Source organism: Stegostoma tigrinum, chromosome 10 (assembly GCF_030684315.1).
Source record: "Stegostoma tigrinum isolate sSteTig4 chromosome 10, sSteTig4.hap1, whole genome shotgun sequence".
NCBI classification, from domain to species: Eukaryota; Metazoa; Chordata; class Chondrichthyes; order Orectolobiformes; family Stegostomatidae; genus Stegostoma; species Stegostoma tigrinum.
This window is the reverse complement of record NC_081363.1, coordinates 1,356,162-1,383,570: the sequence shown is the minus strand read 5'-3', so window position 1 is coordinate 1,383,570 and position 27,409 is coordinate 1,356,162. Positions and strand designations below refer to the sequence as shown.

The window sequence follows — 27,409 nt, the reverse complement described above, 5'->3', positions numbered from 1 at the left end:
CTCCTCCTGAAGTTGCCGACTCTCACTGGGATACAGGGTCACCCTCTCCTCCTAAAGGTGCTGACTCTCACTGGGACACAGGGTCCCCCTCCCCTCTTGAAGGAGCTGACTCTCACTGGGGTACAGGGTCCCTCTGGATGTTGTTGAGGCCATTTTCTGTTGTTTTGGGAAATTGCAAACTTTTCTGTGACGTCAAAATGTCGCTTAGCAACAAATGTAAACAATAAAATTTGACCGAATTGAAAGGAACTAAAACCGGTAAAGAAACCAGAGATAGAGGGAGAGAGGGAGAGAGAGATAGAGAGAGAGATTTAGAGAGGGAGAGAGAGAGACCGGGAGGGAGAGTGACAGGGAGAGAGAGATATAGAGAGGGACAGAAAGATAGAGGGAGAGAGATATAGAGAGGGAGAGAGAGAGACAGCGAGAGAGATATAGACAGCGAGAGAGAGAGACAGGGAGAGAGATTTAGAGAGGGAGAGAGAGAGACAGCGAGAGAGAGAGACAGGGAGAGAGATTTAGAGAGGGAGAGAGATATAGAGGAAGATACATATAGAGAGGGTGAGAGAGATAGAGGGAGAGAGATATAGAGAGGGAGAGGCGGGACAGAAAGCGGGTGGAGAGAGGGAGATAGAGAGAGCAGGTAAGAGACAGTGAGGGGGAGAGACAGAGAGGGAGAGAGACAGTGACGGAGAGAGAGAGTGGAGGATAGAGAGAGTGGGAGAGAGAGAGGTCGAGAGACAGAGTCAGCGAAGGAGTCAGTGAGGAAGAGTGAGAGGAGAGAGAGTGATAGAGAAGGAGTGAAGGAGACGAAGAGAGAGAGAAACGGTAAGAGACCGAGGAGAGAGTGAGGGAGAAAGAGGAGGGAGGGACAGTGACAGAGGGAAAGACAGACGGAGAGTGGGAAAGGAGAGGGAGGGAGGGAGAGACAGAGGGACGTAAGTGGGGAGAGAGATAGATTGTGAGGGAGAGAGGGAGAGTGACAGGCACAGAGAAAGAGGGTGAAAGAGAGATCTGGAGGAGAGAGAGAGTGAGAGGGGGAAGTGAGAGCGGAGGTTGGCGGAGAGAAGAGGGCCAGAGGCGGAGGGAAAGGAGGGAGTGAGGGAGGGAGAACAAGAAAGCGGGGCTGTGCTGCTGTCGGAAAGGCGGAAGATCGAGCGTAAAGGAGCCGGAGTTCCGCGGGTCCGGATGAAGTTTCCGGAGCAGCCGCAGGTGCAGCCGGTAAGAGAGCTCGGCAAGGCGCTATCTGAATGCAGTCCTCTGCCGTATGAGCTAAAGACTGACATTGCTCATTGATTGCATCTGCACTGCCCCTCGACTCAGGCCAATCCCCCCGCTGCATTCGTCTAGCCTTTAGCATCCAAAACGATGTTGTGAAAATATATCAGAGATTGTGGGAGCTGCAGATGCTGGAGAATCTGAGATAACAAGGTGTGAAGCAGGAAAGCTGATGTTTCTAAAGTAGGGTCTGTACCCGAAACGTCAGCTTTTGTGCTCCTGAGATGCTGCTTGGCCTGCTGTGTTCATCCAGCTCCACACCTTGTTATCTCAGATTCTCCAGCATCTGCAGTTCCTACTATCCAAAAAGGGTCTAGATCCTTCTTCAGAAACGTCAGCTTTCCTGCTCCTCTGATGCTGCCTGGCCTGATGTGTTCCTCCAGCCCCGCAGTGTTATCTTACGAAAATACATGAAAAGATTTTACAATGGACAGACAATGGCTGGTATTTAAGAAAAGACTAGTCTATCACATGCAATGGTAGTTCCCCACTAACTCCTGGGATCATCAAAAAATTAAATAATGAATAAAGTTTCCCAATTCAACAGCCTAATAGATTCAGTTTAACAGGACCCACTAACCAAGCCTCTGCACTTCACTAGAAACTATGATTTATTCCAGAGATGCTAGTCCTAGAGAAAGAAAACCTTGCTCTGCTAGTTTAAACCTCCCCTGCTCCTAACCCTCACAGACAGGCAGGTCCTAACGCATTCATATAGAATACTGTTGGGGCTGGGACCCTACCAAAGGGATTCCCTTTTGCTTCTTCCAAGTTCTTCTGATCTTCAGTTTCCTTATTTTCAGACCCTTTCAGTTCTTCAACGAGAACACAGGAAACCTGACAAACGAGTTGGTCCAAGATAACAAAGTCGGTCCAACTTTCAGCCCCTGGTTGGAAACACAGTAACAGGAGCAGGCCATTCAGCCCATGGTTGGGGGGTGCTGCCCACCATTCCTTATTTGCTTGCCTGAGTCTGTATGTGCCTGTGAGTATGTGTGCGTGTGTACGTCCAGGATTAGAGTTTTACTTAGCAGTGTTGTATATCAATAGCCTATCTGTTCACCCGCAGCTATAGAGTGATACTTGTAAGGACTGGTACTGTATGGTCAGTACAAAAACCTGGTCCGTGCTTCCTGCGAGACTCGGGTAAATTGAAAAACTGGGGGTACCTTAGACAAACTCTTTAATGTTTGGTAAAGACTGGAATAGTGGAGCTCGATTTACAGCGTGTTCCCCCAGTGAGTCATAACATCCAGAAAAGTGCCACTGTAACACCTTTATTCAAAAGGGAAGGAAGACAAGAAAGGCCACTATTGGGCAGTTAGCATAATATCTGATTACTGGGAAAATGTTGGAATCTGTTAAAAAAGATTTAATAACAAGGCATTTGTAATTACATAATAGAATCAAGCAAAGTCAGCTTGGCTTCATGGTCAGAATTCATGCCCTACACATTTAATACCGTTCTTTCAGGATAGATAAAGGGGAACCAGCAGATATTATATGTTTGGATTTGTAAAAGGCATGAGATAAGGTACCACCCACTCGGCTCCTTAATAAGATATTAAGGCGTGGTGTTGGCAAGAGTATATTACCCTAGAGAGAGATTTGGCTGATAGAAGGGGAGGTGGTGGCTTAGTGGCTTCATTGCTAGACTATTAATCTAGACACCCAAGTAATGTCCTGCTGACCAGGGTTCAAATCCCACCATAGCGATGGTAGAAATTGAATTCAATGAAAATCTGCTTTAAGACTCTAATGATGACCATGAAATCATTATTGATTGTCAGGGAAAAAAACATCTGGTTCAGTAATGTTCTTTAGGGAAGGAAACTGCCACCCCTACCTGGTCTGGCCTACATGTAACTCCAAACCCACAGCAATGTGGTTGACTCTTAACTGCCCTCAGGGCAATTAGGGATGGACAATAAATACTGGCCTGGTCAGCGATGCCCACGTCCCATGGATTCAGGAAGGGTAGTTTACGCCTGTCAAACCTCAGAGTGTTTTTGAAGCGGTTACAAAGATGGTGAACAGAGGTAAGATATTGGGTATTGTTTATACAGACTTGCAGAAGGCTTTTGATAAAGTTTGACACAAGAGACTGTTAGCTAACGTGGAAGCTATAGAGGGCAAATTACTAACATGGAAAGCAAATCGGTTAGGTGGCAGTAAACACAGTTTCGGAATCATGGCTAAGTACTTAAAACTGCAGCATGTGACTAGTGGTGTCCCACAGGAATCTGTTTTGGGGCCTCAATTATTCACAATAGACCTGGATAATTGCATTAACAGTCAAATATCCAAATCTGCTGAAACACAAAATTGGGCAACCTTGGCGTCAGTGCAAAACTAGTTATTGATCGATTAGGTGAATTGGCAAAGCTGTGGCAGATGGGTTTTAATAGAAGCAGAAGAGGCTGTCCATTTCAGATCAAAAAGGATAGATCTAGGTAGTTTTTGAATGGGCACAAAGTTAAATACAGTGAATGTCCAACGTGGTTTGGGTGTTTGGCGTACAGCTCTTTATAATGCCACAAACAGGTGCAGCAAATAATCAATAGACAATAGACAATAGGTGCTGGAGTAGGCCATTTGGCCCTTCAAGCCAGCACCACCATTCATTATGATCATGGCTTATCATTCATCCAGCTCCACACTTTGTCATCTTGGATTCTCCAGCATCTGCAGTTCCCATTATCATTCACACATCCACAATCAGCATCCTGTTCCTGCCTTATCCCCATAACCCTTGATTCCACTATCTTTAAGAGCTCTGTCTATCTCTTTCTTGAAAGTATCCAGAGAGTTGGCCTCCACTGCCTTCTGGGGCAGAGCATTCCATATATCCACCACTCTCTGGGTGAAGAAGTTTTTCCTCAACTCTGTTCAAGGCGGCTAATGAACTGCTGGCCTTTATATTCGAAGGGTTGGAGTTGAATAAGGATGCAAATGGTTAAGCTGCAGTTATACAAAACCCGAGTAAGGCCCGAATGAGAGCCCATGAGCAGATTTGGGCACCACACCTTAGGGAGGATGTTTTGGCCCTGGAGGGAGTTCGACACCGGTTTAGAAGTATGACAGCTGGAGTTTCAGGGGTTAGGTTACGAAGAGAAATTAGATAAATTTGGCCTTTATTCTCTAGAATTCAGGAGGTTAATGGGTGATCTAAATGAGGTTCTCAAGATATTAACAGGGAAAGACGGGGTAGATAAAAATAATCTATTTTCACTGGTTGAGGATTCTAGAACCAGGGGCACTATCTAAGAATTAGGGTCAGGCCATTCAGAAGAGATTTTAGAAAGCACTTGTACACACAAAGAGTTTTGGAGGTTTGGGACTCTCTTCCCCAAACCAGCAATCAATATTCATTTCATACATTTAAACTTTTATTAGGCAAGTCTATCAAGGAATGTGGGCCCAAAGTAGGTACATGGAGTTAGGCCCCACATCAGTCATGATCTCATTGAATGGGGAAGCATATTTGAGGGGCTGAATGGCCCACTCCTGTCCCTATGAATAAAGATAAGACACAGAGTTCAGGAAGGGATCACTTTCCTGATTTTTAACATGTAACTGATGGAGCACCTCAAGGATCAGTGCTGAGTCCACCATTACTTACAAATATATATTAATGACTTGGATGAGGAGAGTGAGTGTGCTATAGACCAGTCTGTGGGTGAAACAACAGTACCTGGAAGGCAAGTGATGAGGATTACACAGTCTGCAGGGGGATACAGACAGGCCGAGTGAGGGGGCAAAATCTTGGCAGATGGAATAAAATGTGGGAACATGTGAGGTTATGCACTTTGGCAGGAAGAAAGGAGGAACGACGTACTATTTACATGGGGAAAGGCTGAGAAAGGAGTCACAGACAGTTAGGAGAGAGGTGATGAGAAATTTATTCTCCCGGGGATAGGGAATCTGGTATTGTTCACTGCAGGGGACTGTCGAGCCTGGGTCTTCAAGTGTGGCAGCCAGGGTTCAAATCCCACGATGGGCAGGAACAATACTGTGGAATTAAGAGTCTAACATTAACAATGAAACATGTCAATTATTACAAAATCCCATCTGGTTCACTCATGTCCTCTCTGGCAGGAAACTGCCATCCTTACCTGGTCTGGCCAACACATGACTCCTGACCCACAGCAATGTGATCAATGATCAACTGCCCTCTGAAAAATAATATATCAACCTTCATTTTAAAAAAAAAGTTTAAGACTTTTAATCAGGAAGGGAGTATATGGGATAAAGCAGGGAAGTGGAGCTGAGGATTATCAGAACAGCTATGAATGGTGGAGTAGATGCGACGTGATGAATGGTCCACTTCTGTTCTGACATCGTATGGTCTTACGTATCCAGCATACTTCATGTTTCGACTAAACCCGAATGCTGAATGGGTCCTTCAGGGTATCTTCTTAGCTTGCAGCTGCACAGCGTCTCAGTGGTTAGCACTGCAGCCTCATAGCACCAGGGTTCAGTTCCACCCTCGGGTAACTGTCTGTGTGGAGTCTGCACACTCTCCCCGTGTCTGCGTGGGTTTCCTTCGGTTTCCTCCCACAGTCCAAAGGTGTGCAGGTTAAGTGGAGGAGCCATGGGAAATGCAGGGTTACAGGGAGAGGGGGTGTGGGTCTTTGGAGGGTCAGTGTGGACGCAATGGGCTGAAAAGCCTGCTTCCACACTGGAGGAATTCTGTGAAAAACTCTGAACTTATTCATCAATTTAAAAAACTTGCCTTTTGTAATTTCTTGCAAATGCATCGGTACAACTCTGCCACCTGCAGGTAACTTTGTGCAGTTACCAGTGCCAGCTCTTAGAGCACAGACCCTGGTTTTTCCTTCAATTAGAGTCACAAACATGGACAGCACAGAAACAGACCCTTCGGTCCATCGCATCCCTGCTGACCAGATATCCTCAATAAATCTGCTCCCATTTGCCACCATTTGCCCATATTCCTCTGCACCCGTCCTATTCATGTACTCATCCAGATGCCTTTTAAATGTTATAACCGTACCAGCCCCCACCACTTCCTCTGACAGCTCCTTCCATACACACCACCCTCTGTGTGAAAAAGGTGCCCCTTAGCTCCTTTCTAAACCTTTACCCTCTCACCTTAACCCATGCCCGTCCAGTTTTGGACCCCCCCACCCTGGGGAGAGGACCTTTGTATTTACCCAATCCATGCCCCTCATGATTTTATAAACCTCTGTATAAGGTCACCCCTCAGCCTCTGATACTCCAGGGAAAATAGCCCCAGCCTATTCAGCCTCCCCTTAAGCACAAACCCTCCAGCCCTGGCAACATCCTTGTAAGTCTTTTCTGAAACCTTTCAAGTTTCACAACATCCTTCCTACATCAGAGAGACCAGAATTGAAAGCAGTATTCCAAAAGTAAGCTATCGAATGTCCTGTACAGCTGCAGCATGACCTCCCAACTTCTACACTCAATGCACTGACCAATAACGGCAAAAGTACCAAATGCCTTCTTCACTGTCCTGTCTACCTGTGACTCCACTTTCAGGGAACTGTGAACCTGCACTCCAAGGCCTCTTTGCGCAGCAACACTCTCCCAGGACCTTTCCAAAATGCAGCCCCTCACATTTATCTAAATTAAACTCCACCTGCCACTCCCCAGCCCATTGGCTCATCTGATCAGGATCATGTTGTACTCTGGGATAACCTTCATCGCTGTCCACTCCACCGCCAATTTTTGTGTCTTCGACAAACTTACTAACCCTACCTGCTATGCTCACATCCAAATAATTTATCTAAATGATGAAAACCAGTGGACCCAGCACCGATCATTGTGGCACTTCACTGGTCTCAGGCCTCCAGACTAAAAAGCAACCCTCCATCACTACTCTCTGTCTTCTATCTTTGAGCCAGCTCTGTATCCACATGGCTGGTTCTCCCTGTATTCCACGCGATCTAACCTTACTAACCAGTTTACCGTGACGAACCTTGTTGAATGCCTTACGAAGTACATAAAGATCATATCCACCACTTTGCCCTCATTAATCCTCTTCGTTATTTCTTCAAAAAACTCCATCAAGTTAGTGAGACACAATTTCCAACGCACCAAAACCTTGCTGACTGTCCCTAATCAGTCCTTGCCTTTCCAAATACGTGTAAATCCTGTCCCTCAGGATTCCCTCCAGCAACTTGCTCAGCCCTGATGCCAGGCTCACTGTCTATAGTTCCCTGGCTTTTCCTTACCACCTTTCTTCAATAGTGGCACCACATTAGCCAACTTCCAATCTTCCGGCACCTTACCGGTGATTGTCAATGATACAATATCTCAGCAAGGGGACAGTAACCTCCTCACTGTTTTTCCACAGAGCTCTCAGGTGCACCTGATCAGATCTCAGGGATTTATCCACATTATTGTGTTTTAGGACATCCAGCACCTCCTCCTTTGTCTATGGATGTTATCTTAAGATGTCAGTATTTAGTTCCCCACGTTCTATATCTTCCATATCCTTCTCCATTGTAAGCACTAATGCAAAATACTTGTTTAGTGTCTCCCCCCATCTCCTGCAGTTCCACCTGTATGCGGCGTTGCTGATCTTTAAGGGGCCCTGTTCTGTCCCTAGTTACGTTTTTGTCCTTCATGCGTTTGTAGCATCCCTTTGGATTCCCCCAAACCCTATTTTTCAAAGCTATTTCATGTCCCCATTTTGCCTTCCTGGTTTTTCTCTCAAGTATACCCCTATCGCCTTTATCCACTTCCAGAGATTCTCTTGATCCCTAAATAAAATTGCCACTCCCCGCTCCTCTCCTTCTCCCCTTTTTATCCTTCCTATAGCCTCTCTACCCTGAAACATTAAGCTGCCAGTCATCTCCATCCCTGAGTCATGTCTCTGTAATCACTATGATTTCCCAGTTCCATGTTCCCAACAATGCCCTGAGTTCATCTGCCTTACCTGTCAGGCCTCTTGCATTGAAATAAAGGTAGTTTAATTTATCAGTCCCACTGTGTTCTCTGCTTTGTTCCTGCCTGCCCTGACTATTTGACTTACTCCTTTTCCCAACTGTATCAATCTCAGACTGCTCTCTTTCCTCACTATCTCCCTTGGAACACCCCGCCACCCCAGCTTACTAGTTTACATCCTCCCAATCAGGTCTTGTAAATCTCCTTGCCAGTACATTAGTCCCCTTCCAATTCAGCTGCGATCTATCCTAGAAGAGATTCCAATCATCCAAAAATGTAAATCCTTCTCCCCTGCATCAGCTCTTCTGCCACGCGTTCGTCTGCCTATTCCTATCCTCACTAGTTTGTGGCACCAGGAGAAATCCAGATATTACAACCTTGAGGTAATCTCCTTTTTAAAACTCCTGTCTAACTTCCTATATTCTCTCCTCAGAATCTTGACCTGTTCTCTTCCTGTGTCATTATTCCCAACGTGGACAACAATCTCCTACTGGTTCCTCTCACCTTTGAGAATGTTCTGCATCTTTTCCGAGATATCCTGGACCTTGACACCAGGGAGGCAACACACCATTCTGATGTCTTGCTGTTGGCTGCAGAAACACCTAGGGGATTGTGAGAGGGGACTAGAGAGTCCCCAGTTACAGTTGATCACTTGGGACCTGGTGTACCTCTTGTTACATTAGAGCCTCTACACAACAATGTGTAGAGCTGGATGAAGACAGCAGGCCAAGCAGCATCAGAGGAGCAGGAAAGCTGACAATTCAGGCCTCGACTCTTCTTCAGAAAACTTCAGAAAATATCTATCTGACTGTATCGTCGGTTTATCTCCCTCCCTCCCTGCAACAGCCATCCATCATACCCTCTAGCCCCTGTAAATTTCTTATTGTCTCTACCTGCCACCTCAGCCAATCTATGCAATCTGATAGGATTTGCAACCAAGCACATTTCCTGCAGACATAATCATCAGTAACATGCATATTCTCCCTAATCTCCTACATCCGACATGAAGACCACACCAGTTTACCAAAGGCCGTCTTTTTACATTTAACACTCTACAGACCCAGATAATAGCACAGTCTTACAGCTCTAGGATATCTCCGTACCTACGTTTTATATTTTTAAAGTTTAATCAGGAGACAGATCTCAATAAAAACATATAATCAGAAAGGGATCCACTCTACTCACTATTGTAAATTTACAAATGAACAGTAAAGTTATACTTTAAAAAGTCACTTAGCTCTTCTCCTGTTATGAGCATCCCCTGATAGGTTTGTCCAAGGTCAGCTGTGAATTTTGCTGTTTATTTATTTTTCTTAGAATGAACTCCGATGTCCAGAGATACTTGAAGCTGAACACCAGAGGCAGTCAGCTGTGCACATTTTGTCCTCCATTCATTTCACTTCCCACATGGTCACTGCCTTTGTCTCTCTTCCTCCTTTTTTAAAGTGATGCCGTTTTGATCTTTTCTCCCCCAAAGTTCCAAAGCGATGCAACAGCTTATAAAATATTAATTACCGCTCCTAGAATTCGAGGAAACCAGCTCAACACCAAAGTACCTCAAAAATGGAGCAGCTCTTATAGCCACAACTTTTCCTCCACCTTGGATCACCCAGAATTCTTAATTATTTGCTAATACTACACCCAAATCTTAATTGTCTCCAGTTCAAAACATCCCAGATGAGCTCTCAATGGCTGAATAGAACTGACTTGGAAAAATACCCTGATAATTTACCTGTTTGACAGAACCAGGTTCTGCAAACTCTGACCAGGTTCTTGCACATGTAATAAAGTACTAATTAGAGATAAACCAGTCCAAACCACAGAAATACAAAATATGAACCACCAGTTTATATGTCGGCTGGCTTGGGCTCTATCGCGTTCCTAATTCCCCACACACAGACAGATGTGTTATGGAGAAGGGAAAAATACAGGGGTAACACAGACAGGGGGTAACACAGACAGGCACACACTAACACAGGTTACATTGCACAGGGCATGTGCTTAGCGAGATCAACATTAGCAAGATCAGCGTTATTTGAGGTGAGAGAGCCCATTCAACAGTTTGATAATTCCCCAAAAGAAGCTGTTCCTGAACCTGTTTGCGTGTCTGTTCAGGTTGCTGATGGAAGAGGCTGGAGTAGGTCATTACCGGGGTGCGACGCGCCTTTGATGATGTTGGCGGCCATTCTGCGGCAGTGAGTTGTGTAAATGGAGTCCATGGATGGAAGGTTGGCTTCCGTGATGGACTGGGCTGTGATCATCATCTTCTGTAGTTTCTCATGGTCCTGGGCAGAGCAGTTGCCGTTCCAGGCCGCATAGAAGTTGGTGAGGAACCTTATGGACATGACAAATTTCCCGAATGCACCCGTTAATGGGGACATTAATGAGAGTGGGAAAGAGAGATTGAGTGAGAGAGTGTGGGAAAGCAGAGGTGGAGAGGTAGAGTGAATCAGAGGCTATTAAAGTTAAGCTTAAGAAAGATTGCTGACCACTGTTGCCCTCTAGTCCTTGATTCTCCAACCATGGAAAAAAAAACTGAGTGCATTCATCCTATCCACGCCTCTCATGATCTGAGACACTTCTGTAAGATCCCCACTCAGTCTCCTATGTTCTGAAGAAAAAGTCCTAGCTTGTCCAACCTCCCCCTATAGCTCGGTCCCTTGAGTCCTGGCAACATCCTTGTAAATTTCTTCTGCACTCTTTCTCATCTAATAAGACCATAAGACATAGGAGTGGAAGTAAGGCCATTCCGCCCATCAAGTCCACTCTGCCATTTAAATCATGGCTGATGGGCATTTCAACTCCACTTCCCTGCACTCTCCCCGTAGCCCTTGATTCCTTCTGAGATCAAGAATTTGTCGATCTCTGCCTTGAAGGCATCCAACGTCCCGGCCTCCACTGCACTCTGCAGCAATGAATTCCACAAGCCCACCACTCTCTGACTGAAGAAATGTCTTCGCATTTCAGTTTTAAATTGACCCCCTCTAATTCTAAGGCTGTGCCCATGGGTCCTAGTCTCTACCTAACGGAAACAACTTCCTAGTGTCCACCCCTTCTCAGCCATACATTATCTTTTAAGTTTCTATTAGAGGCGAGGAAGGAGCTCAAAAATAGTCTGAGGAGAGCCAGGAGGGGGCACGAGAAAGGCCTGGCAGAACGGATTAGGGAGGACACAAAGGCATTTTTCACTTATGTGAGGAATAAGAGAATGGTCAAAGAAAGAGTAGGGCCGATCAGGGATAGCATAGGGAACTTGTGTGTGGAGTCTGAGGAGGTAGGGGAAGCCCTAAATGAGTTTTTTGCTTCTGTCTTTACGAAAGAAACAAACTTTGTAGTGAATGAAACTTTTGACGAGCAGGTCTGCATGCTGGAATGGACAGAGATAGAGGAAGCTGATGTGCTGAAAATTTTATCAAACATTAAGATTGACAAGTCACCAGGCCCGGACCAGATTTGTCCTCGGCTGCTTTGGGAAGCGAGAAATGCAATTGCTTCGCCACTTGCGAGGATCTTTGCATCCTTGCTCTCCACTGGAGTCGTACCTGAGGACTGGAGAGAGGCAAATGTAATTCCTCTCTTCAAGAAAGGAAATAGGGAAATCCCCGGCAATTACAGACCAGTAAGTCTCACGTCTGTCATCTGCAAGGTGTTAGAAAGGATTCTGAGGGATAGGGTTTATGACTATCTGGAAGAGCATGGCTTGATTAAATGCAGTCAACACGGCTTTGTGAGGGGCAGTTCATGCCTCACAAACCTTATCGAGTTCTTTGAGGATGTGACTAGAAAGGTTGATGAGCTGTGAATGTGTTGTATATAGACTTCAGCAAGGCATTTGATAAGGTTCCCCATGGTAGGCTCATTCAGAAGGTCAGGAGGAATGGGATACAGAGGAACTTAGCTGTCTGGATACAGAATTGGCTGGCCAACAGAAGACAGCGAGTGGTAGTAGAAGGAAAATATTCTGCCTGGAAGTCAGTGGTGAGTGGGGTTCCACAGGGCTCTGTCCTTGGGCCTCTACTGTTTGTAATTTTTATTAATGACTTGGATAAGGGGATTGAAGGATGGGTCAGCAAGTTTGCAGACGACACAAAGATTGGAGGTGTCGTTGACAGTATAGAGGGCTGTTGTAGGCTGCAGCGGGACTTTGACAGGATGCAGAGATGGGCTGAGAGGTGGCAGAAGGAGTTCAACCTGGAGAAACGCGAGGTGATGCATTTTGGCAGGTCGAATTTGAAAGCTGAGTACAGGATTAAGGATAGGATTCTTGGCAGTGTGGAGGAACAGAGGGATCTTGGTGTGCAGATACATAGATCCCTTAAAATGGTCACCCAAGTGGACAGGTTGTTAAGAAAGCATATGGTGTTTTGGATTTCATTAGGAAGGGGATGGAGTTTAAGAGTTGTGAGATCTTGTTGCAGCTCTATAAAACTTTGGTTAGACCGCACTTGGAATACTGCAGAGATAATGGGAACTGCAGATGCTGGAGATTCCAGGATAATAAAATGTGAGGCTGGATGAACACAGCAGGCCAAGCAGCATCTCAGGAGCACAAAAGCTGACGTTTCGGGCCTAGACCCTTCATCAGAGAGGGGGATGGGGTGAGGGTTCTGGAATAAATAGGGAGAGAGGGGGAGGCGGACCGAAGATGGAGAGAAAAGAAGATGGGTGGAGAGAGTATAGGTGGGGAGGTAAAGAGGGGATAGGTCAGTCCAGGGAAGACGGACAGGTCAAGGAGGTGGGATGAGGTTAGTAGGTAGATGGGGGTGCGGCTTGGGGTGGGAGGAAGGGATGGGTGAGCGGAAGAACAGGTTAGGGAGGCAGAGACAGGCTGGGCTGGTTTTGGGATGCAGTGGGTGGAGGGGAAGAGCTGGGCTGGTTGTGTGGTGCAGTGGGGGGAGGGGACAAACTGGGCTGGTTTAGGGATGCGGTGGGGGAAGGGGAGATTTTGAAACTGGTGAAGTCCACATTGATACCATTAGGCTGCAGGGTGGGTTCTTCCGACACTTCCGCCATCTACAATCCGACCCCACCACCCAAGACATTTTTCCATCCCCACCCTTGTCTGCTTTCCGGAGAGACTACTCTCTCCGTGACTCCCTTGTTCGCTCCACACTGCCCTCCAACCCCACCACACCCGGCACCTTCCCCTGCAACCGCAGGAAATGCTACACTTGCCCCCACACCTCCTCCCTCACCCCTATAACAGGCCCCAAGAAGACTTTCCACATTAAGCAGAGGTTCACGTGCACATCTGCCAATGTGGTATACTGCATCCACTGTACCCGGTGTGGCTTCCTCTACATTGGGGAAACCAAGCGGAGGCTTGGGGACCGCTTTGCAGAACACCTCCGCTCAGTTCGCAACAAACAACTGCACCTCCCAGTCGCAAACCATTTCCACTCCCCCTCCCATTCTTTAGATGACATGTCCATCATGGGCCTCCTGCAGTGCCACAATGATGCCACCCGAAGGTTGCAGGAACAGCAACTCATATTCCGCTTGGGAACCCTGCAGCCATATGGTATCAATGTGGACTTCACCAGTTTCAAAATCTCCCCTTCCCCCACCGCATCCCTAAACCAGCCCAGTTCGTCCCCTCCCCCCATTGCACCACACAACCAGCCCAGCTCTTCCCCTCCACCCACTGCATCCCAAAACCAGTCCAGCCTGTCTCTGCCTCCCTAACCGGTTCTTCCTCTCACCCATCCCTTCCTCCCACCCCAAGCCGCACCCCCATCTACCTACTAACCTCATCCCACCTCCTTGACCTGTCCGTCTTCCCTGGACTGACCTATCCCCTCCCTACCTCCCCACTTATACTCTCTCCACCCATCTTCTTTACTCTCCATCTTCGGTCCGCCTCCCCCTCTCTCCCTATTTATTCCAGAACCCTCACCCCATCCCCCTCTCTGATGAAGGGTCTAGGCCCGAAACGTCAGCTTTTGTGCTCCTGAGATGCTGCTTGGCCTGCTGTGTTCATCCAGCCTCACATTTTATTAACTTGGAATACTGCGTCCAGTTCTGGTCGCCCTATTATAGGAAAGATGTGGATGCTTTGGAGAGGGTTCAGAGGAGGTTTACGAGGATGCTGCCTGGACTGGAGGGCTTTTCTTATGAAGAGAGGTTGACTGAGCTCGGACTTCTTTCATTGGAGAAAGGGAGGAGGAGAGGGGACCTAATTGAAGTATATAAGATAATGAGAGGCATAGATAGAGCTGGTAGCCAGAGACTATTTCCCAGGGCAGAAATGGCTAACACGAGGGGTCATAGTTTTAAGCTGGTTGGTGGAAAGTATAGAGGGGATGTCAGAGGCGGGTTCTTTACACAGAGAGTTGTGAGAGCATGGAATGCGTTGCCAGCAGCAGTTGTGGAAGCAAGGTCATTGGGGACATTTAAGAGACTCCTGGACATGCATATGGTCACAGAAATTTGAGGGTGCATACATGAGGATCAATGGTCGGCACAACATCGTGGGCTGAAGGGCCTGTTCTGTGCTGTACTGTTCTATGTTCTACGTTCTGTCTCCCCTTAACCTTCTAAACTCTAACAAGTACAATCCCAGGATCCTTAGCCGTTCATCATACATTAAACCTACCATTCCAGGGATCATCCGTGTGAATCTCCGCTGGACACGCTCCAAGGCCAGTATGTCCTTCCTGATGTGTGGGGCCCAAAATTGGACACAGTATTCTAAATGGGGCCTAACTAGAGCCTTATAAAGCCTCAGAAGCACATCGCTGTTTTTATATTCCAACCCTCTTGAGATAAACAACAACATTACATTCGCTTTCTTAATTACGGACTCTACCTGCAAGTTAACCTTTAGAGAATCCTGGACCAACACTCCCAGATCCCTTTGCACTTCTGATTGGCGAATTTTCTCACCATTTAGAAAATAGTCCATGCCTGTAATAACATCCTTCCTGTTGCAAGGTAACCAAAACTGAAGATAATATTCCAAGTGCTGTACAACTGCAACATAATTTCCCAACTCCTGTACTCAATGCCCTGACTGATGAAGACCAATGTGCCAGACACCTTCTTCATTGCCATGTCTACCTGTGACTCCACTTTCAGAAAATTGTGCACCTGAACTCCAAGGTCCCTCTCTTCTATTACACTCTTTAAGGCCCTACCATTCACCATGAAACTCCGACCTGGATTTGATATTCCAAAATGCAACACCTCACACTAATCTATATTAAACTCCATTTGCCATTTCTCGGCTCGCTTCACAGCTGAAGAAGATTCTGTTGCAATTTCTGATAACCTTCCTCACTGTCCATGATACCACCTATTTTAGTGTCATCGTATATTAATCATGCCTCGTACATTCTCATCCAAATCATTGATATAGATTACAAACAGCAATAGGTGCAGCACCGACCCCTGGGGGTACACCAGTAGTCACAGGCTTCCAGTCTGACAAGTATCCTCCCACTGTTACTCTGCTTCCTACCATGAAGCCGACTGTGTATCCAATTTGCCAGGTCTCCCTCCATTCCATGTGATCTAACCTTCCAGACCAGCCAACCATACGGAACCTTATCAAAGGCCTTACTGAAATGCATATAGACTACGTCTACCGCTCTGCCCTCATCAGCCTTCCCGGTCACTTGATCAAAGAACTCTAATAAATTTGTGAGGCATGATCTCCCACACAAGAAGCCATGTTGACTTCTCCAAATCAAATCTTGTCTTTCTAAAATCATGTATATCTTATCCCTCAGAATCTTCTCAAGTAACTTAGCTACCAAAGATGTTAAGCAACAATTTCTAAATTTGGAATTCTGTTTTAAAAATCCTAGGAGAGTCACCCCAGAAGCTGAAAGTCTCTCACCTGGAATTATTTTCTCAGTAGAAGTTCATCAAGTCATACAGAAACAGGCCCTTCGGCCCACTATGTCTATGCTGTCCTACAAATACCAACCTACACTAATTCCATTTACCTACACTTGGCTCATAGGTAACTATGCCCTGGCACTTTAATTGCTAATCCAACTCTTAAATGTTGTGAGAGTGCCTGTCCCCACCACACCCTCAGGCAGCACATTCCATATTTCCATGGGTGGAAAAAAAAATTCTTGGATCTCCTCTAAACAACTTTCTGCTCACCTTAAACCTATGCCAACTGGTCTCAGGCACATGTGCCATGGGGAAGAGATTCTCACAATCTACCCCTCTCTATGCCTCATAATTCTGTATACTCAATCACATCACCCCCTCCCCAGCCATCTCTGCCCCAAGGAAAACAAACTCAGCCTACTCAATCTCTCCTCATAACTAAAACTTCCCGTCCCAGGCAACGTCCTGGCTAATCTCCTCTGCTCGCTCTCCAATGAAATCACGCCCTTCTGATAGTGTGGCAACCAGAACTGTGCACAATATCCCATCCAAACCAATGTTTTATAAAGTTGTAATAAGACCTCCTTGCTCCTAAACTCTATGCCCTGGCCTTTGAAGGCAAGCATCCGTATGCCTTCTTCACTACCCTGTCCATCTGTACTGACACTTTTGGGGATCTGTGGACTTGGACACAATGTGCCTTTGTTCCTCAGTACTCCCTAGGGACCTGCTATTCATTGAATATATCCTTTCCTTTATTAGACCTCCCAAAATGCATTACCCCATACTTACCAGGACTAAATTCCATCTGCCCATTGCTCTGTGCAATTTACCAGCTGATCAATATCAGACTGTTGCCTGAGACCATCCCCCTCACTGTCAACACCACTCACCAATTTTTGAGTCATCTTCAAACTTACTAGATGTTCCTTCCTCAATCACACTCCACTCCAACAAGCAAGGATCCCAGCACCAATCCGTCTAGCACACGGTCGGTCACAGGCTTCAGTCACAAAAACAACCATCCTCCATCACCCTCTGCCTCCTATTTGCAGCCAGTTTTGGACCCAGTTCGCCAACTTGCCTTGGATCCCATGGGGTCTTACCTTTTGGACCAGCCTTCCACGTGGGACCCTGTAAAAAGAAGTCCATGTAAACCACATCAACTGCGCTACCCTCATACACTACATTTAGTCACTTAAAACAAAAACTCAATTAAATTAGTCGGACAGAATCTCCTTCTAACAAATGCTGACTATTCCTGATCAATCCATGTGTTGATTAATCCTATCCCTTGGAATATTTTTGACCACTGGCGTCAGACTAACTGGTCTGTAATTCCCTGGCCTATCCCAGCTGCCCTCCTTAAACAAAGGATCCACATTAGCTATGCTTCCGTCAAATGGCCCTTCACCTGTGGCCAGCAAAGTATTAAATGTCTCCTCGAGGGCTCCAGCTTTCCCTTCCCTTCCCTTCTAAAGCAGTCTGGGATACATCTCATCAGGAGTTATGTACCTTTATGCCCACAAAATCATCCAATACCTCCTCATTCATCTTAATGTGTTCCAGTACCTCACCTTCCCGACTGAAATGCCTGGCAAGAATGTCGTTCTCCTCTGTGAATGCAGATGAGAGGTATTCATTTAGGACCTCACCCTCATCTACTGGCTCCATGCACAGGTTACCCATTTGGTCTCTAATAGGTCCCAATCTTTCTTACGCTTAAGAAATAAGAAAATGCCTTGGGATTTCCTTGATCCCAACTGCCAAAGATATTTTGTGGCCCCTTTTTATCTTCTTCATTTCCTTTTTAAGCAAACTCGTACACTCTTTGTGCTTTTGAAGGGTCTCCCTTGTTTTCATTCAAGTGAACTGAACATATACTTCATTGGCGCCGCCTCATGCTCCCACGAGGAGCTCGAACAGTTCATCCACTTCACCAACACCTTCCACCCCAACCTTAAGTTCACCTGGACCATCTCCAGCACATCCCTCACCTTCCTAGACACCTCAGTCTCCATCTCAGGCAACCAGCTTGTAACTGATGTCCATTTCAAGCCCACTGACTCCCACAGCTACCTAGAATACACCTCCTCCCACCCACCTTCCCCTATTCCCAGAGATAATGGGAACTGCAGATGCCGGAGAATCCAAGATTACAAAGTATGTAGCTGGATGAACACAGCAGGCCAAGCAGCGTCTCAGGAGCAAAAAAGCTGATGTTTCGGGCCTAGACCCTTCCTGATGAAGGATCGAGGCCTGAAACGTCAGCTTTTGTGCTCCTGAGATGCTGCTTGGCCTGCCGTGTTCATCCAGCCCCACACTTTGTTATCCCCTATTCCTAATTCCTTCGCCTCCGCCACATCCGCTCCCAGGATGAGGCATTCCACTCCCGCACATCTCAGGTGTCCTTGTTCTTCAAGGACCGCAACTTCGCCCCCCGCAGTGGTTGAGAACACCCTCAACCGAGTCTCCCGCATTTCCCGCAACTTATCCCTCACACCCCGACCGTGCAATAACAACCAAAAGAGAATCCCCCTCATCCTCACACACCACCCCACCAACCTCCGCATACAAGGCATCATCCTCCAACACTTCTGCCATCTACATCCGATCCCACCGCCCAAGACATTTTTCCATCCCCACCCCTGTCTGCTTTCCGGAGAGACCACTCTCTCCGTGACTCCCTTGTTCACTCCACACTGCCTTCCAACCCCACCACACCCGGCACCTTCCCTGCAACCGCAGGAAATGCTACATTTGCCCCCACACCTCCTCCTTCACCCCCATCCTAGGCCCCAAGAAGACTTTCCACATTAAGCAGAGGTTCACCTGCACATCTGCCAATGTGGTATACTGCATCCACTGTACCCGGTGTGGCTTCCTCTACATTGGGGAAACCAAGCGGAGGCTTAGGGACCGCTTTGCAGAACACCTCCGCTTAGTTCGCAATAAACAACTGCACCTCCCAGTCGCAAACCATTTCAACTCCCCCTCCCATTCTTTAGGTGACATGTCCATCATGGGCCTCCTGCAGTGCCACAATGATGCCACCCAAAGGTTGCAGGAACAGCAACTCATATTCCGCCTGGGAACGCTGCAGCCATATGGTATCAATGTGGACTTCACCAGCTTCAAAATCTCCCCTTCCCCCACGGCATCCCAAAACCAGCCCAGTTCGTCCCCACCTCCCTAATCTATTCTTCCTCTCACCTAACCCCTCCTCCCACCTCAAGAACCATCCCCATCTCCTACCTACTAACCTCATCCCACCCCCTTGACCTGTCCATCCTCCCTGGACTGACCTATCTCCATCCCTACCTCCTCACCTAGACTCACCTTTACTGGCTCCATCCCCACCTCTTTGACTTGTCTGTTTCCTCTCCACCTATCTTCTCCTCTATCCATCTTCTATCCACCTCCCCCCTCCCTATTTATTTCAGAATCCCCTCTCCTCCCCCATTCCTGAAACATCAGCTTTCCCACTCCTCTGAAGCTGCTTGGCCTGCTGTGTTCATCCAGCTCTACACCTTGTTATTGCATACCTAAATCATTAGTTTTAAGATGGCTGTTTGGAATTGGACTTTGTTGCTTTCAAACTGAATGGGGAATTCATTTGCACTATGACCATAAGAATCCAGGAGCAGAATTAGGCCATTCAGCCCATCGAGCCTGCTCCACCATTTGATCATAACTGATGCTTCTCAGCCCCATTTCCCTGCCTTCTCCCTGTAACCCTTGTTCCCCTTACTCATCACGAACCTATCTACTTCTGTCTTAAATACACCCAATGCCTTGGCCTTCAGTGAGAAGGCCCTCTGTGACAATGAACTCCACAGATTCACCGCCTCCTGGCTGAATGATCCCCTGTTCCCAATCACTCTGTTAGTATGATATTAGTAAATAACCCCACCTTATTACTTTGGCCAAAATAGTTTGCTCCTTGTTAGTTTTGTAACGTATTGTTTTGGGATGCTGTTGTTAAAACACACTTTAAACCCACTTTTGAGACTATTTTGACGGGTTATTCCCCCAGTTGAAATGAATCATAAAGCTCCCATGGTTATTTTATTGTCTTTTCTAGAATTTCCAATTCTGCCTTGTTTTGTCGTGTTGTAACTTTCTGATATTGGTACGTTCTGACTCTCTCCTGGTTCATTGTGATGTGCAGTTTAATTTTTTTTCCACTGCAGGCTCCAGGGCTTGTTAATGGCTTGCTGGGAAATGGGACCTTATCTTCAGATTGATCCTTTGTCCCCTTATGGCAAAAATAAATCTTCAAGGAAACTTCCGCCCATCAGTCAGGGTGGCCATGACATTTCATTTACCACACCTCAAACTAAACTGGACTTACTGAAATGTCAAATCCAGCAGAAGCTGGAGCGAGAGAAACAGGTGAAACTGATGGCCATTTACAAACAGCAGTATCAGGAAGCTCTGTATCGCCTTCGAACGACCTACCTCCTGGAAGCTCACTCAGGATCCTACAGAAACCCCAGCATCTCTGAGCGTCCTTCATCTGATGTCTCACTTGTGCAATCTCCAACCTCAGAGGATCAGGATTTTGGATGGACACAGGTTACACTCGGCCCACAAGGCAAGAAAAGTGCTGGCATTGACAGAGCTCACCCTCTCAGACCCATCAATCGGAGACACTCTGGTCTCAGTAACTTTGAAGGAGAAACTTGTGATTGGAGGAATCTGATACCCATAGACGCCCCCATGTGGCCAGCTGTTACATTCAGACCATCGCCACCTAGAGGACCAAAAAGTAAAGGTCAATCCAGCTGCTCACAGTTAAGGAGCAGGGAGCGGAGTGCAGAGCTGAGAACATCCGAAGATTCAACATCTCCTGTTGAACCATGTCAATGGAACAGCCAATGCAATAATTCAAACTTCAGCAATGGGCTGGAATCCAGGGAGCTCCAAAACAGTCAACAAAACGGCAGAATCAACATAGAAGTCGAGATTTCTAAAAAAGAGAGTCTTATTCAAGGAAGACTGAGGAAAATAGAGGAAGAACTGAGACTAATTCAGATGCAAAGAGAGGAAACCGATGAAGAGATGGAAGATCACAATATGGAGGAATCAATGAAAGCAGAAAGGGGGGCTGCGGAAAGAGAGAGGTCAGAGAGAGAGATGGAGGGGTCTATGAGAGAGAGATCAGTGAGGGAAAGAGAGAACTCAGGGAGAGACAGGTCAGAGAGAGAGATGGAGGGGTCCATGAGAGAGAGGTCAGAGTGGGAAAGAGAGAACTCAGGGAGAGAGAGGTCAGTGAGAGAAAGAGAGAGATCTGGGAGAGACAGGTCAGAGAGAGAGATGGAGGGGTCCATGAGAGAGAGGTCAGAGTGGAAAAGAGAGAACTCAGGGAGAGAGAGGTCAGTGAGAACACGAGAGGGGCCAGGGAGAGAAAGTGAGAGCTCAGGGAGAGAGTGGCTAGAGAGAAATTGGGAGAGCTCAGGGAGAGAGAGGTCAGAGCGAGAGAGGGAATGGTCAGATAGGGAGAGGTCAGAGAGAGAGAGGTCTGAGAAAGAGAGGGCAAAAAGAGAAAGGACAGATAGAGAGAAGGAAGAGAAAGAGAAAATGTTGGAGATAGAAAGAGAAGCAAAGCAGCGACAGAGAGATAAACTTAAAAGAGAGAATGCAAAAGATGGTGATCACAGAACAACAAAAAGCAGCAGTGAAAGTTTATGCAGGATGAAAATTAGCAGCCAATATAAAGGGGAGCATCTAACTGAAGTCAGTTTCGATGTGGGTTCCTCAGAAGAATACAGTGATCATTCAAATCCATTCGCAGATTATAAAGAGATTGCAAGTGAAGAGAAGGATGACACGAAGAATGACACCAATCACACAGCACATTACAGTGACTCACTACAGAACGAGAGGTCAGAGTGGAATGGACATTATTCACCAGAAGAGAAAGCTCACTGTCCATCCTGTGGCCGAAGGTTTGTTCTGGATCGCCTTGACACACATACAGAAATCTGTAAGAAAGTTTACAAACGCAAACGGAAAGTCTACGATTCGGCACAAAAGAGAGCGAAAGGAACTGATCTGGAGAATTACCAATGCTGCCACAAAGTCATTCCAGCCCCGGTAAGGCAAGGGAAAAGCTAAAAAAAATACTCCGGCCTCTACATGGTATAAGTGTAATGAGTCCCTCTATCCGACCCTCACTCCAATTTCAATTCCCAGCTAACTGGGGTTCGTTTGGAGGGGAAATGGGAATCCTAGCAAACTGCGTAGGTTACACCTCGACAGTCAGCGCTGTGGCAGTAGGTCCAGTTAAAACAATGCTGAACTGGGAATGGATACAAAGGTATAGATCCAGAAAGAAAACCTAATGCTGGATATCGGCAATAAAATATGAACTGAGTATGTGAAGTCAAGAAAATAAGGGCTAGAAAATAGACAAGAAGGAAACTGTTTAGTGAAATGAACACAGAAGTTGCTTCGAAACTCCTCAGGACTGGCTGCATTTGTAGAAAGACAAACAGAGTTACTGTTTTGAGTCCAGTAATCCTTCAGAACTGGTCCCTGGATCTGAAACGTGAATTCTATTTCTCTCCATAGACACTGCCAGACCTGCTGAGCTTCTCCGGCAATTTCTGGTTTTGTTGTGGAACTTCAGCATCTGGAGTTCTTTGTTTTATTTTAGCTGTTCTGGGAATACTATTATGTAACACCAGTGTGAGGTGTGCTGTGAATACAGTTGAGCTGAGGACACAGATGGCTGTCATAATTTAGTTGAGATTTAAAGAAGGACAGGATAGCAACAACATTCCAGTTTACAGGCTCTTCAGGTGGAAGAGAGGATGGGATTGGGAATGGAGGAGAGATTCAATATTAGTTAAACAACAGAGCAGCACGGTGGCTCAGTGGTTAGCCGTGCTGCCTCACAGCACCAGGGACCCAGGTTTGATTCCACCCTCGGGCGTGGTCTATGTGAGTCCCTGCTGGGTGCTCCAGTTTCCTCCCATAGTCTGAAGATGTGTAGGTTGGGTGGGTTAGCTATGCTAAATTGCCCATAGTGTTCATTGATGTACAGGGTGGGTGGATTAGCCATGAGAAATACAGGGTGGGGGGATTTGAGGCTGGGTGGGATGCTCTTCAGAGAGTTGGTGTGGACTTGTTGGGCCAAATGGTCTGATCCCACACTTTTAGGATTCTATGATTGCACAGGAATCATCAAATGAGTTATATCGCTTAAACTGAGGAGCATTAAAGGGGTGATCACACTGTTGGGAGTGCACTATCACCCGCTAAACAGTCAGAGAGCACTAGAAAACTTAGCGCCAAATCTCCGAGAAGGACAGCAATAGGAGGGATTTTGACCAGCCAAATATCAACAGGAAGGAGATAACAAGGTGTAGAGCTGGATGAACACAGCTTTCCTGCTCCGGAGATGCTGCTTGGCCTGCTGTGTTCATCCAGCTCCACACTTTGTTATCTCAGCTTCTCCAGCATCTGCAGTTCCTATTGTCTCATTAACAGGAAGGAGGTTGTTGTAAAAGGTAGAGAGGGTGTAGAATTTTTAAAATGTTAAGGACAACAAATTTTAGCTAGTCCCTCTCAAAACCAACAAGAGGTGGGTTTCGACTATGATTTAGAGAATGAAGCTGGATGCCAGTGGGAGAACATTGCTAACAGTGAACACCGTGACTGCATAATTTACAATAAATACTGGCCTAGCCATCCCAAAAAAATTTAAAAATGGGAAAAAGCAAATTTTGCTAAAGTTGAAGTGATATTTAACAAACGTGAATTGGAAAAAGTTACCTGAAAGTCAAACAAATCAGAGCAGTGGAATGTATTTGTGGAAAATATTGCCAGAGAAATGAAGGAAATCCCAAAGATATTGTGTAAATATGTGAACAGCAGTAGCGGGACTCTTTGAGGGAGTTTAAAAGGTAAAGTATGTAAAAGTCACGGGAGATTACATTGCTTTATGTCATTTGTCTGAATGATGTGGATGCGAACATAGGAGGGATGGTTAGTAAGTTTGCAGAAGACACTAAAATTGGAGGTGTAATGGGCAGCGACGAAGGTTACCTCAGAGTACAACAGGATCCGGATCAGGTAGGCCAATTGGCCGAGGAGTGGCAGGTGGAATTTGATTTCGATAATTGTGAGGTGCTGCATTTTGAAAAGGTAAATCAGGCAGGACTTATACACCTAATGGTAAGGTCCTGGGGAGTGTTGTTGAACAAAGAGACCTTGGAATGCAGGTTCGTAGTTCCCTGAAAGCAAAGTCGCTGGTAGACAGGATAGTGAAGAAGCCATTTGGTTATGCTTCCCTTTTTTAAACAGTGCATTGAGTATAGGAATTGGGAGGTCATGTTGCAGCTGTACAGGACATTAAGTTAAGCCACAGTTGAAACACTGCCTGTAATTCTGGTCTCCCTGCCACAGGAAGGATGTTGTGAAACTAGAAAGGGTTCAGAAAAGATTTACAAGGATGTTGCCAGGGTTGGAGTGTTTGAGTTATAGGGAGAGCTGAATAGGCTGGGGCTATTTTCCCTGGAGAATCAGAGGCTGAGGGGTGACCTTATAGAGGTTTATAAAATCATGACGGGCATGGGTAGAGTAAATAGCCAAGGCAGGCTAGGGTAGGGGAGTCCAAAACTAGAGGGCATCGGTTTAAGGTGAGAGGGAAAGATTGAAAAGGAGCCTAAGAGGCCATTTTTTTTCCACACAGAGGGTGGTGCATGTATGGAACAAGCTGCCAGAGGAAATGGTGGAGGCTGGTACAGTTACAACATTTAAAAGGCATCTGGATGGGCGTATAAATAAGAAGGGTGTACACGGATATGGGCCAAATTTATTTAAGATATTAGGTCGGCATGGGTGAGTTGGACTGAAGGGTCTGTTTCCATGCTGTACATCTCTATGACTCAATGTGGCCAAGATTCAGTCATAGAGTCCACAGCCCATAACCTGCACAAACCTGTCTATGCTAATCCCACTCTCCCACATTGGGCTCATCGCCTTGAATTTCAAACGCTCATCCAAGTACCGTTTAAAGGTTATGAAATTTCCGGCCTCCACTCCATTCCCAGGCACAGCATTCCAGATTCCTACCACCTTCTGGGTGAAAATGCTTTTTCCCCCAAATCCCCTCTAAACCTCCTGCCCATCACCTTAAAATTATGCCCCTTGTTACTTGCCCTTAACTAAGGGGAGTGGCTGCTTTTTACCCACTGTGTCCATGCCCCTCAATCTTACAGACCTCTATCAGATCACCCCTCAACCCTCTCTGCTCCGAGCATATCCAGCTTCCCTTCATTGCTAAACTGCTCTATGCCAGGCAGCATTCTGGTGAATCTCCTCTGCACCCCCTCCAGCGTAATCCCATCCTTCCTACAGTGTGGGTACCAGAACTGCACACAGTGCTCCAGCCGTGGCCTAATCTTAGTCCTGTACAGCTCTAACATAACGTGCCCGCTGTGCCCTAACCAATGAAGGCCAGCACTCCAAACAACTTCTTACTGACCCTCTGAATCTGCCCTGCCATCTTCAGGAAACTGTGGACAAGCTCCTCAAGATCGCTACATTTCTCTGAGATTCCTAGTGTCCGGTCACTCACTGAGTTCTCCTTTGTCTTGTTAGTTCTTCAAAAGTGCATCACCTCAGGGTGATCAGAGTTAGATTCCATCTATCTACCCATCTGACCAATCCCTTCTTTTGTCTCCCTGTAACCAAAGACCTTCTTCATTATCAGAGATAATGGGAACTGCAGATGCTGGAGAATCCGAGATAACAAAGTGTGGAGCTGGATGAGCACAGCAGGCCAACCAGCATCTCAGGAGCGCAAAAGCTGACGTTTCGGGCCTAGACCCTTCATCAGAGGATCTTCATCAGCTCTGATGAAGGGTCTAGGCCCGAAACGTCAGCTTTTGTGCTCCTGAGATGCTGCTTGGCCTGCTGTGTTCATCCAGCTCCACACTTTGTTACCTTCTTCATTATCAACCACTTTTCCAATCTTTATACCATCTGCAAACTTGTTTATTATCTTCCCCACAAGCCATTCTCTTCCATCTATATGCCAAACTGTAAGGGTCCGCGCACTGATCCGCCACTGCACACCAGTCTCACAAACAGCCTATCACCACCCTCTCTCTCCAGCTTTGGATCCAACTTTCCACATTACCCTGGATCCCTTCAGCTTCCCACGTGGGACCTTGTCAAAGGTTCTGCTGGAGATAAACTACATCAACTGCCCCACCCTCATCCATACAGCTCCTGGAAAAACTCAAACTTGTGAAATAGTGAAGAAAGTTGTAGATTGTGGCAAGGTGTCCCCAACAATAAGGTACCCGAGTGTAACTAGTGACACACACAGACTCACTCCCACTGTATCCCAGAGTTATAGTTACAGATCTGTCCTCACTAAGAGTGCAGTCATATTACATAGTGGCACAAGTGTTACACAGTGAGGCTTATATCCACTGTCCTCTGCCCCAGTGTTACACAGTGACAAGTCTGCATTCCAAGTGTTGTCAGAGGTCAGAGAGAGAGAGATTCACTGAGCGGCACGGTGGCTCAGTGGTTAGCACTGCTGCCTCACAGCATTGGGGCCCGGGTTCGATTCCAGCCGTGGGCGACTGTGCAGAGTTTGCACATTCTCCCCGTGTCTGTGTGGGTTTCCTCCCACAGCTATGCAGGTTAGGTGAATTGGCCATGGGGAATTGCCCGCAGTGTTTAGGGAGGGTGGGATGCTGTGAGGGTCAGTATGGACTTGTTGGGCCGAAGGGCCTGCTTCCCCACCATAGGGATTCTATGAACAGACTGACCTTGTTTTGAAGCAATACCCTCTGGTGACCATCTCCAAGTACAATGGAGGAGAGTACCAACCCCTCCCTCCAATGGCGGTGATTGTGGGTGGTGGGCTTTGCCTGAAACGTTGTTTGTGATTCTCACTGTTTCTTTCCCCCCGCCCCCACCCCACCCCACCCCACCCCACCCGACATTGCTCCTGTGTCTAAACCCAAGAGAGTGAACTGGAAATTGCGGCATGATGCTTTTATCCGCATGCTACATGCAGCACAACAAGCTGAGCTTGAAATCTATCGCGAAAAGAAGCAAACCATGGGAGCTGCCTCCCCTTCTGCCAACTCTGACTACATCCAGTGTCCACACTGCAGTCGTCGCTTTGAACCTAACGTGGCCCAGAATCACATCCCTAAGTGTAAGACGCTGAGGAGCCGACCAGCCCCACCCAAGAGGTAACTCAGCTGGTCGACTGCTGGAGGCTGCAACATCTGAACATTGCAGAATGTAAGGGGCTGAACATGCTTTGGACTGTGGGCACCAGGATCAAGGGGAGAGGGTGGAGGGCAGAGTTTATCATATTCTA

At 46.7% G+C, this 27,409-nt stretch overlaps 1 protein-coding gene across 1 annotated transcript; it reads left to right on the top strand.

The window, feature by feature from the left end:
- Positions 1–251: 251 nt before the first annotated feature.
- On the top strand, positions 252–27,409 carry LOC125455493 (zinc finger C2HC domain-containing protein 1C-like). Its single transcript, XM_059649420.1, has 3 exons — positions 252–1,218; positions 20,244–22,149; positions 27,046–27,409. Exons 2-3 carry the CDS (start codon positions 20,260–20,262, stop codon positions 27,280–27,282), a joined length of 2,127 nt encoding a protein of 708 aa, XP_059505403.1. The 5' UTR covers positions 252–1,218; positions 20,244–20,259; the 3' UTR covers positions 27,283–27,409.